At 38.7% G+C, this 12465-nt stretch overlaps 1 protein-coding gene across 1 annotated transcript in view; it reads left to right on the top strand.

Annotated features, from left to right (window-relative positions):
- Positions 1-12465, top strand: part of LOC131036956 (sialyltransferase-like protein 2) — a 47981-nt gene that overhangs the window by 28962 nt on the left and 6554 nt on the right. Inside the window, exons 3-5 of the mRNA XM_057968990.2 lie at positions 10270-10356; positions 10528-10605; positions 10787-10887. Of these exons, the coding sequence (XP_057824973.2) occupies positions 10270-10356; positions 10528-10605; positions 10787-10887 (266 nt within the window). The remainder of the gene's footprint in view (positions 1-10269; positions 10357-10527; positions 10606-10786; positions 10888-12465) is intronic.

Genomic DNA, 12465 nt, shown 5'->3' with positions numbered 1-12465 from the left:
AAGTGCCCAAGTCTAAATGGAGGGCGCCAAACTTAGGTTTAGGTGGAATTCATGAAGAAGCCAAAAATCCTCCACAAAATGGAAATAGCGCCCAAGTTAGAGGGGATGGGCGCTGAATAGGGGAGGTGGAGGAATTTTCCTCCATGGCAAGTTTTCCTCCACAAGGTGAGTCTAGCGCCCAAGTTAGAGGATGGGTGCCAAATAGGGATTGTGGAGGAATTTTCCTCCCAAGCCCAAATTCCTGCACACTATGAAATCAGCGCCCAAGGTTGAAGGAGAGTGCTAGAATGTTGAACAGGAGGAATTTTCATGTGCAAAGCAAAATCCAGCATCAAGTTGAATTTCCGCCCAAGACAAGGGGGATGGGCGCCAAAGTGATGTGATGGAGGAATTTCCAAAGTCTTTCAAAATCCTCCATCCTAGTTGATTGGCACTCAAGAGAGGTCAAGAGCGCTGAAAAAGTGGTCATGGAGGAATTTTCCTCCATATGAAGAATATCTCTACATGGTGAGATTGGAGCCTAAGACTGGAAAAGGAGCGCTGGATTAGGGTGATGGAGGAATTTCCTCAACATGTTTTTCTTGCAGCACAAAGAATCAACGCCTAGGATAGGTGATAGAGTGCTAAATGGGTATTCAGGAGGAAAAATCAATAAATCAAAAAATTCCTCCATCACATGAAATCAGCGCTCAAGGAGGATAAGGAGCGCTAGAGTGAGGTATAGGAGGAATTTTCCTCCATGGCAAGAATTCCTCCATAAGGAATAAATGACACTTAGGGACAAAATTGAGAAGGAAATTCATAGCAAAGACAAAAAAACCTCTCTCAAGGAGAGATATTGGCGCCCAAGTAGAAGAAATTTCCAGACAAGAAAAATTTCCTTCCTTTAATGGAAAACGTAAAATTTGTCCAAGGCATGAAGAAATTCTTTCCTCAAGGAACAAATTTCCAAAATTTCTTTTCCAATTGCAAAATGTGCCCAAGGTTGGAAGTAGGACGTGAAAATCAAGATTTAGGAAAAAATGTTCAAAATTCAAAAACTTCCTTCCTCAAGGAAGAAATGTCCCCAAGGTGAATAATTTCAAGGCATAAAGAAAATTGGCTAAGTGGGAGAACTTTCTCTCTCCAGGACTTAGGTTGATAAAATTCCTCAAGCGTGTAAGAAGTGGTCAGTTGATTGAAAAACCTCCCTACCAGATGAAGTGTGTGTTATCACAAAAGCTTGCACCCTTACTGAGCTATCAACTTGTTGTGACCATTTCACACATCGCCCCATTGCAAATGGGGACCCCTGCTTTTTTTTGCTTTCTAGGATTTGTTTTCTAGGTCTTTTAGGCTTTTGTTTGTTAGCCTTTAGCTTTCGAGTGTCGCCAGGGGGATCACCTGGATAGCAGGTTCTGCTTGAGTTAGGTCAAGTTGGTGAGTGGCTAAGTTTGGAAAGTCCTAATCCTGAAATTTGGCTAAGTCTGGAATGTCTTGATCCTGAAATTTGACTAAGTTTGGAAAACTGAAAATCCTCCAAAAACTAGATTTTGCAATGTAGCTCCTGGAGGTCTGAAACCACTCTCAAACATCCTGAAAGTATATATGGAATATAACTTAAAGTACTTATACTTAAATGTTATATTCCATAAAATTATCTTGACGGAGAGTTCAAAAAGTCAAATTTCGCTCCTGACCCTTCCTGAGGGTCCAAAGCGAATTTCGCTCCTGACCCTTCCAGAGTGTCCAAAGCGAATCTCGCCTCTGAACTTCCAGAGGGTCCAGGGCGAAAATCAACCTAGGACTCATTTCTTGCCTTATTTGACCAAATTTTGACTTGCAAGGTATTTTGAAGGGAAATTTGGAAATGTTTGGAAACCTTGAAAAAATGATGTATTCTAGCCTGGAAGAGGAATTTCGCTCCTGACCCTTCCAGAGGGTCCAGAGCAAAATTCATTATAAACTTCATTTGTCACCTTGTCTGAGCTTGAAACCTTGTTCCTAACTTGGAAAATGATCTAACCTTACCTTGTGAAACGATTTGAAACAAAAAAATTGAATAGTTTAGCCTGGAATGAAGATTTCGCTCCTGACCCTTGCTGAGGGTCCAGGGCGAAAATTTTATATGAGCTTATTTTTCACTAATTTTGGCTAACTTGTTTTGTGCAGGGTCTCCCAAAAGGAAGATTGGACGTCACTTGATGCAATTGAGGGTTTGAAAGCATGAAAAATGGTGAATTTTGGGCTACTAAGGTAAATTCGCTCCTGACCCTTGCTGAAGGCCCAGGGTGAAATTTTGAATTTCCCTTATTTTGTAGTGAAAAAAGTCAAGTCTTGGGCATGAATGAAACAAGGACAACTCCCTCTACCCTCCGGAGAAGTTTTAACTTAAAAGAATAAAGGATTTTGCCTAAAACCAAAATTTCGCTCCTGACCCTTACTGAAGGTCCAGGGCAGAATCCTAAAACCTATCTTTTCCTCCAAAATTTGAGCAGGGCCAAGCTTAGACATGGGTGTGAAATGACATTTGAATTGCCTTGAAGTTGGGTTGGATGGCTAAAGATGCAAATTTTGATGTCCAAAGGGAAATTCGCTCCTGACCCTTGCTGAGGGTCCAGGGCGAAATATTCAAATCCTCCTATTTTCCTTGCATTTGAAGATTGGATTTTGGTTTTTATGACTTGGATGGGAGAAAGACGTGTGTTATGCCTTAGAAATAATTTGGAGCTAAAAGAATGAAAGAATTTGCTCAAAAAACTCAAATTCGCTCCTGACCCTTGCTGAGGGCCTAGGGCGAAAATTGCAAAATCAACCTATTTCCTTTGAGTTTTGGCTAAGGCAAGGATGCACTAGGGTGAAAATGCCCTTCAAAAACATGATGAATAAAGATTTGCTTCCAAAACTTGATGATTCTAAGCCAGGGAAGAAAAATCGCTCCTGACCCTTGCTGAGGGCCCAGGGCGAAAATTTGAAAAACTCTTATTTCACCTTGCAGAAACAAAGCAAATTTGGATGAGATGAATGAGGAGGATCATTGCCTAACCTTGTCAGGTAGATTGGGGTTAAAATGATGGAGGAGTAAGAGCAAATTTGAAAAATCGCTCCTGACCCTTGCAGAGGGTCCAGGGCGAAAAAACCCTAAATGCACTTTTCTTCTAAAATTCAAGTGAAATCAAACCCAAACTCCAGTAAAAGATGCCATTTGGAGTGCCTTGGTGATATTTCGGATTTGCAAAAATAGGATATTCAAGGCCTAATTTGGAAAATCGCTCCTGACCCTTGCTGAGGGTCCAGGGCGAAATTATTGTCAATCTTCATTGAGGCCTTAATCAAACATTGATATTCCTCAAATCCCCCAAAATTGCTAAGTTCGAGACATTTGGAAAGACTAAATCAAATGCGCATTAAATTTGGGGCATTTTTAATTTAATAAATTAATTTTTGACCTTGAAATAATCAAAAGGGCATCTTAGAGGCGTCTAAAATTAATTTTTTAATTTCAAATTTATCAATGAGCGCTCAAGACATTATTTTTTTGCATTTATTAGCAAGTCGGCCCACCTTTTTTAAAGGTTTTATTTATTTTTTACCTCCTTATTAGCAAGTCGGCCTTGGGGAAACAAGAGGTGAGTGCTCTATATAATGGGGATGCTTTGTTCAAGTTTTAATCATTCATTCATCCTTCTAAGTGCGAAATTGAGGAGCAATTTGAGGAGCGAAATATAGTATGTTGGAGGCGAAATTCTACTAAGTGTGGAGACCAAGGAGGGTGAAATTCATTTTGAAGGCTAATGGAGGCGTAATTCATCCAAGGGAGGACTATAATCTAAGCCTTGTCCATCAAAATCCGGTCTTCTTTCATCATTTTTCAAGGTTTTGTAGTTAGGCTTTCAAAGGAGGAGGTATGAAGAATTTTTTGAAGTTCTTATTCAAGACTTATTGTGATTTCATAGCAATTTTGTAAAGTCTAAGTCTTGAAAATCCAATTTCCATTCATAATTAGTTTGAAAATGTATAATTCTTGATTTATCATGTCTTTTTCAAATTAATATCTTAAGTTATACCCTCGAAAGGGCTTAAATTTCATGCTTTAAGGTTTGATGCTCAAAGACTAAGTTTAAATCTTTTGTGTAGGCATCAAATGGCGGGCCTGGAGTCGGAAGATCAACTACTTGGAGGACTCTCAACAAAGAAGATCGGGCATCGACAAGGGCGACCTCCTCCCATCTAGCATCAACAAGGACGGCCTTCTTCGGTCAAGCATCATCAGGAATAACCTCTTCCAATCCAACATTCCAAGGCGAGGTACATCATCATCCTGCACATCAAAGACAAAAGAAGTCAGAGCAAGGGTTCGTTGAAGAAGCAGATAGTTTCAGATGAATTAATTAAAGCTAGCTTCTCAGCATCATTGAATTGGATATCTACCAAGTTGCAAGTATCAGACAAAGTGGCATCCCAGTCATCACTCCTCCAGTCGGATTGGTCCACCTCAGCATGTCCAGATTCAATGTATCTGACTCATTAAAGGTGGCACAAACTTCGATGTACCTACCCCAGCTATCCATTGGTCGAATTTTCCAGAGAAGACATGTGTCCAATTAATACAATTATTTCATTGGTCAGAATTGAGTTTGTTGTAACAAACCCTAATTAGGGTTTTCATTGTAGAATCTTGGCCATTGATCTCAAATTGATCTTAGCCATTGAATTGTATTAAGGGCACTATATAAACCCCGGCTCTTCATTTGTAAAGGCTAATAGAGAGTAGTTAGAGGAGGAATAGTTAGCTAATAGTGGATAGTCAGTTGATAGAATAGCAATTAGAGTAGAATAGAAAGAGAAGGCAAAGATTGTTGCCAAGATGTTGTTGTAAAAGGCTTGTAAAACTTCATTGAAGAAATGGTGAAATTTATGGGTCGATTCAACAATTTGCATGGTCTTTATACTTCTCATATTTGATTTCATGTTATTAGATGAGTGGAAGAAATGTGTTTTATTGATGGTGAAATTCGTATATCCATACTACTAGCAGTTTGTTGATTGCAGACTTGCCTTGTGTAGTCAACTGGAATCATTCAGCTTAAGCTTAACTTCAATTGTTGCTTCTTCATTGATATGCATCAGCCTGATGGTGTCTATGCTTGTAGTGATGATCTGAACATCATAAAGCTTTCCTTCGAAGATCGCACTAACCTTGTGGAGATGGTCCTGGGATGTCAAAACGAGACTTAGTTAGAATTTCATCAAAGGTCATTCATTGCTCCTACATTCTTAGGATCAGAATTAGATCCTTTCCTTGCCCTCGTCCTTTGTCCTTTTTTTTTTTCAAATCTAAGCCGGTAAAATCTTGTGATTCCAGCAAATCAGATGTTTAGGTCATCAAGTGTAAGTCCCCTTGTTATTCCAGCAAATCACATCATACCACTGGTGCTTATCCACATGTAGACATCCTACAACGAAGAACCTTGAAGCCATCCTGATTGATCCTTTTCCGCGATATCTTCAGCATTCAGAGGCTTTAATCAAGAGAGGATAAGGTACCATTTGGGTATTTTATTCTGTGTTTGGTTGTGTACAAAATACACGTCAACACAACTCAACAACCTTGTGAAACATGGAAACAACCCCGAAGTGTGGGACCTTGCGCAAGGGGGTTGAATCTCCGGAGAAGACCGGCTTCCTTCTCTATCTAGGTTTAGGTGTTGAACCAACTCAACACTTCAAAGCTAATTCCTAAGCCTATCCTAACAACTTGCAGAGGAAAAGAGAAGAGAGAAATTGCTTGAAACAAAGGGAGGTGATGCACCAAGAAGAGATAGTTCCTCTCCCTACCTAAATGACACAAGTAATTAACTGAAACACCCTGGAAATGCACAAACTTCAGCCCAAAAGCATGTATGGAGATTAGAATTTGCTAAGTGTCAAGAGGGGAGAAGGATTCCCACAAGTCACACTCAGAAAACAAGTTAAGACAACACATATGGAGAGAAAAGCCACAAGACATGCACCTATGATGAAGGTAAGAAAGCATACACAACATACATAAGTTGAAAGAAGGCAAGAATGGTGATCTATTAATTCAAGGCCAAAAGCCAATCTTACAGTCGTAGAAATGCAAAAGATTACAAGTTTTCAAGAGAAGAGAAGAGCATAAGAAAGCTCAAGGCAGCAGGGAGAGAACCCTTTACAATGAGGCTAAACAACCTTTTTATAGAAAAATGGGTTACAATGGTGATCATGACCCCTGCATGTCAGTCTGGGAGTGTAGGGAAGTGCATGCACTTGGCTTGTACATGCAAGCAACCTAGCCATACCTCCAAAGGCAATTCTGAGGAAAGTGGATTGATTGACCTTCCAAAGTCAGACATGACAAAAGTCACCCAGTGTGGCCCCCGTACCTCCCTTGATGGAAATCCTGCCAAAACATCTAGTACACCCTTGTGGCTCCACCAAAAGGTTACCATATTGTTGGAGCATTAAAGGCCTTGAGTGTCGATCACGCCATCAGAAAGTGTCGCCAGCCGGAGAGAAGCCCGGGAACTTCGGAAGTCTGGACTCTCGAAGTGGAAGGATCTCGGAACCTTGGGGGTTCGGGGTTCCAGGGAGAAGAAGGGAAGGAAAGCAAGGGACCTTGGAACCTCAGGGTTCCAAAGTTCTGGGGAGAAAAAGGGAAGGAAGAAAAGGGAAAGAATTTCGGAACCTCGGGGTTCCAAAGTTCTGGACTAGGAGAAGCTTTAAGCGAAGAGGCGAAGGGAAGGAAGGCTAGGAACTTCGGAACCTTGGGGTTCCGAAGTTTCGGAGAGGGAAGAAGGAAAAGGGACAAGGAACTTCGGAACCTCAGGATTCCAGAGTTCCGGGTTAAGGGAGAAAGTCTAAGAAGAAGAGGGGCAGGGAGCCTTGGAACGTCGGAGTTCCGAGGAATTGGGCAAAGAGACTCCGGAACCTTGGGGTTTCGGAATTCCGGAGAAGGGGAAAGAGGAAGAAGAGAGGGGAACCTCGAAGACCTAGGTCACCGTAGTAGAAGAACAAGGAACTTGAGAACTTGGGGGTTCCAGAGCTTTGGGGTAACTTCAGAGACCTGGGTCACTGAAGTTGGGAAGACTTAGGAACTTCCTTCTGACAAGACAACACTTCACACTTCATAATTCCATTGCTTTTCTCCTTGATCAACTGGGGCAGCGCTGGTCCATGGAACATATCTCTGATCGGTTCTCATTGATGGACCAAGGGTGTCATAAAATGACAACAATGTGCATAGCAATTTTCCTTAGGGACAAAATCTCTCTAGAAAGATTTTCTCTCTCGAAAATCCAGATGAACAAGATTCCTAATGAAGTGGAGAAGATTGTTAAAATTCTTCCAAGGCAGGAAAATCTTCCAAAATATCTTTTGTGAGCCTTGAATGAAAGATTCTTGTAAAGGATGAGTTGGCGACATGCAAAGAGAATATTTCGTATTAATGAAGCACAACTCGGAAAATTATAAAAGTTCCTATGATGGTGGGGTCCATTTGCATGGCGAGAATTTATTGAGTGCATGGCAGCATGATGGCGCATTTATTGCTAGTGGACATCTTGACCAACTAGTGGCATACTTAATGTATGGCGGCTACCATATTCCAGGAAGTGATGGTGCATTCAATACACATTGGGCGAATTTGAAAGAAGTGGTGCATTTAATGCACAATAGACACCATTTTTGGCAGGAATGTAATTAATTGATAATGGGTCATTAATGTTTATTCCCACCTTGTTGCATCATGTGTGTGAAATCTTTTGGGTCAAACCCTAATTAGGGTTTGCATGTAATCAAGGTTGGAGGCCTATATAAGGGGGTGACCCCTTCATTTGTAAAGAAGGGAGATTTGTACAAAATTGTTGCGACAAGTTATTGAGATAATAACAGTGAAACGTTGTTCTCTGATGGTGTCCACTTAAGTTATTTTTCAAAACTTGCATGGTTTCACCTTCCTCACTTAGAGTAGAATTTTGTTATCCAAGCAGTTAGATGAACAAAGTTGATTGTAATGTTTTAAGGTGAAGATCAAATGCTCACACCTTTTGTTGGTAGATGATTTCTATCAACAGTGCAAGGTTGGACTCAACTATTTTTATGTGTATGCTTAACCTGGATTGTTGGATGAAGATTGTTCATCAACGGTTTAGAATCTTTAAATGCATCCTTTAAAGATTGCACCTGTTTTATGTAGTTGTCTACTAGTGGCGAAGTAAAGCGTGCTTGATCTCATCCGAAGCATTGCTATCTATTGAGTTCTTGGATTTAGCTTAGTCTTCCTAAACCCTTTCCCCTTTAATTTCAGTCCATTCTAGTTTAGTTCGTTTGAAGCAAGAACATCACAAAATTGCTATATCTGATGATGAAGTTCCAGCCACAACAAAGAAGTGAAAGAATGATCCAAACATAAGTCCCCTTCGATTACCAACAAACATCAAAGCCAAACGAGTCTATACCCATGGTAAAGTCGCTAGTACAGAGTTGGAACCTTGGAGTTAATGTATGACCTTGCAATCTTAGTATACATCTGATTTTGATCAAGAGAGGATAAAGTGACTGTTGGAAAACTTTATTTTGTGTTGGTGTGTTCACAAAACGACGTCAACAGGCCTTCTAAAATCTTCGCTAGATTAACACGTGGCGTTGGTGCATTCTGCAACAAAATAAAGGGAAAAATGAAAAATAGGAAGCAAAGCAAAAGGAGAAACTCGAGGACCCTTGTAGATTAATCTACAGTTGTTGCCAATGCATGTAAATAAACATGCTTTTCATTGAAGATATGGTGGAATGTGTTGTTCTTTTACATGTTGCATGGCGTCTACTCTCTCAAATTGGATAAGTTCATTGATTATGATGGAGAAGTGTGATGATATCTGATGAATCCTTTGGTTCATACCATTTACACCTTGTTGATTGCAAGTTGTAGTGCATGGTTAGTTACTTCATTTGGATTGCGCTGATATTGGGTATTTGAATGAATTGTTTACAATATGAAGATCTTTCACTACCTTAGGAGATCACACTCTTTCTATGGCATTGTGAGCTATCTTTGGTTAAGAAGAAAGTTGTTTCATGAGGGATTTGTCTATAAAAGCACTATTCATTATCATCGTTGTCCTTATGAGTTAGGAGTTAGCATAGATTTGTCTCTCTAAACCCTTTATCTGTTTTTTTTTTTTTTTTTTTCCTTTTTTCCAAGTTGAGTTAGTTTCCATGTTCCAGCAAAGTTCAAGCAAAACATAAGTTCCCTTGGATTAGCAGCAATCACATTTATACACTGAATCTATCCACGTATAAAGTCCAGACCTGACTATCGGAACCTTGGAGTCACCTCATATGATCACGAAGTTTAGCATTGGAGGAGATTTTGTTCAAGAGAGGATAAGAAACTTGGTATTTTATTGTGTTGTAAGGTGTCACAAACAGACATCAACAGGTAATTTGTTGTTGATGAGCAGAGGTGTGAAGTATCCACCCATTTACAAATCAGCTTGAGCTCGAACATGCATGATCAAGGTGTTCTGCCAAGGTTGCTCCTCCAACATGTAACTTCCTTACTAGCAACAATTGAAATGCATTTGGCAATATTGCATCTTAATGCAGCAATTGGTTTTTCATCAGTGAACAAATTTTTAGGTTTGTTTCCTCAAAAAACATAATGTTTGCCACTCAAAATGGGTGCTCCCTAAGCAAAGGAAAATCAGTTTAGTAACCCAATTTTTGTGAAGTACGAATGCTTTTCCAAAATAGGATGTAGGAAAGAATAAAATATGATCAATGTGAGCATTATTTCAGTAGACTTATATTGGTTTTTCGCTTCAGTATTTTGTTAGAGTTGCATTTTTGCTATTTAATCTGGATTTTTTGTACTAATACTTAATTGCTACAATGTCTGTGACTTTTGAGCACAGAAGAAATAAAGGATAGTGAAATGTGTAGTAAAATATCCTTATATTCAAAAGATACTGGTGGGAGTGTACCATAGGATGCAAGCTTATTATCTCCCCTGACAGAACAAATCTTCCAGGTCTCAGTTTTTTTTAAAGTCACAACTCGATGTTTTGTTTGCTGATGCTCCCTTGTTCTCTTTTGTCTTCCTTATCGATGTTAAATTTTGTATATACTGTTCAAGGTAGACTTGGGAAAGAGACTTTAGCTTCTAATATCACTCAATTTCTTGGATCAAGGGTTAATATATTGAGTATTGATACATGCTTTCCCTGATTATTGTGTTGATCCCATCTGGATGTTCTCAATGACATATGACAGAGGGCAAATGGATTGGGATTGCAAGCTCTGAGGAAAGACTATTGTCGGGTGATTCTAACATTTCCAAGGGATACTGTACCAAAATGGGTATGTTTTTGAGGTCTCTTAGAGAGGTTTGTGTGGCAGGGACTTTATTTGTGCTTACAGTCGATATTTACAAGGTCGTTCATCTTCACTTTCTTAATGGACAGAGACATATGGTCAACTTCTGTTAGCTGCTGGTCATTTACAATTCTGTATATCTCAAAATGTTGCCAGAAAGATCCCAAGACTGGCGAGCTGGAATGCTTATCATTTGAATTTAATCTTTGTGAAGCTTTAGCTACATGGGAACAAGTAAGTTATTCTGTCCTAAACTTTTCTATTGTTTTTAGATCTTTGAGTAGATTTTCAGGAAAGCAAGGAGGTTAGTTTGTAAGCTTTCGGTAACTAACTGACTCTACTAAAAACATGTGCCTACAAAGTTCTCTGTTAAAAATTCATACTGGTATTCACCTATGATTGATTAAATTTTCAGGTCCGGAATAGTAGCACAATTCTCACACGAGAGTACATTGATACATTGGCAAATGGGTGGGAGGAATATGCATGGCGTAGAATCAACAAAGGGATTCTTCTGTAAGGACTTTCTAAAGCTGTTGTTTTAACTTTTAAGCTTTTGCTGTAGGCTGTAGCTCTTGGAGTTTAGACAGATTTTAAAAGCTAGTGGTTTATTTGGCCTATGTTTTCCTGGCAATGGGATTCTGTGAATGTTTTAATTATAGAAATGTAAATGTCTCTGGCTTGCAACAATTTTCTACTATCCTCTAAAACCTTTGAAACCAATTCATAATTTGGGAGATTCATGCACATTGATTTTGTTTGGGATGCTTGGAAAGGATAAATGCAAAACTAGAATATATGTATAATGGTCTGATATTTTTTGTAAAGAATAAAGAAAGAAAGGGTGATTGATGAACAAAAGAAATTTTTTCATTATTGCCCATGGATGACCAAAAGGTAGTCAATGGGATAAACTGTACATTGTATGTATGATAAAATAGAATTTGTCAGCTCTTTGCTTCATTAAGAGCAGGAGCAGAAGGAATAACAATTTAATATTTACGCACCATATATTAAACAAGGTCATAGTTTGCTACACCTGGTATTTATTGTAGTACAACTGTAAACAAATATTGTGTATATACCTACCCATAACTATTGTGTATATACCTACCCATAACTATGAGTTTGCCAAGGGTTATTGAATGAAAATAGCTTCCAAGGAATGTTTAAGCTAGGTTTCTCGTGAATTCTCTTTGCAAGAATTTAGAAAACCTTTCACGTGGCTTCATTTTTGCTATCAGCTAAGGCCAAATATACTACACAGTTTTAGAGAAGTGACTAATAAGTCGTTGTCTCAGTCATTTAGAGAACATATTGGTGAAAATGAATACTTGAGGCCATTGCCTTAGAGTTTGCATTAAGAGGTGATGAGTGACTCAGGTTGCCACTCATTATCTTCTATCTTTAGATATAGATAAACAATGCATGCTTTTGTAAGCTGCAGTAAGGTAAGGCATTTTAGTAGTGTTTTTTGAATATATTTTCTCAGGTAAATTAGAAATTTAGAGATTCTCACGTCACAGAAAGTGTAGGGAAGATACATTTTAAATTCTGTGACTTTGGAACTTTGATATTATAATAATGAAGATATTAAAATCCAAGGCCACACCTCATTGTCAGCTGGTTCAGTGCAAATTTCTTCTACTGATTTGGATAAGCTAATAAATTTGTGGTAATACTTTGAATTTTTGAGGCCAAAGTCTTATCAGATGAAAATTTAAAATAAAAAATTGGTCGGGAGTCCCGTGAACTAGACGCTATATTATTAGTATTACTAGTCTGAATTGTATTTTCATGCAGGTTGTGCAGGAAATGTTGTATTCTGTTATTACTTATTAGCAGTTTCAACTTTCAATGAAGTTTGGCAAGATCAATTGATGCTTACTTCTTCTACCAAGCTTGTTTGACAGGCTAGTTTTGTAATGTCCCCTTTTGGGATGATCCTGAATCTTGCCCTAAAATAAAAAATTCAATTTAAATAAGGATTGTAATATAGCTATCAAGATAAATTCTGGTTTAGGTCCTGCAACCATGTTAGATAATACTTGAAATATAATTCGTAAGATTATTCATTTCTATTAGGATTAGGGA

This window comes from Cryptomeria japonica, chromosome 11, assembly GCF_030272615.1.
Source record: "Cryptomeria japonica chromosome 11, Sugi_1.0, whole genome shotgun sequence".
NCBI classification, from domain to species: domain Eukaryota; kingdom Viridiplantae; phylum Streptophyta; class Pinopsida; order Cupressales; family Cupressaceae; genus Cryptomeria; species Cryptomeria japonica.
Note: the sequence above shows the minus strand (reverse complement) of the source record. Positions and strands in the feature narration are given on the sequence as shown.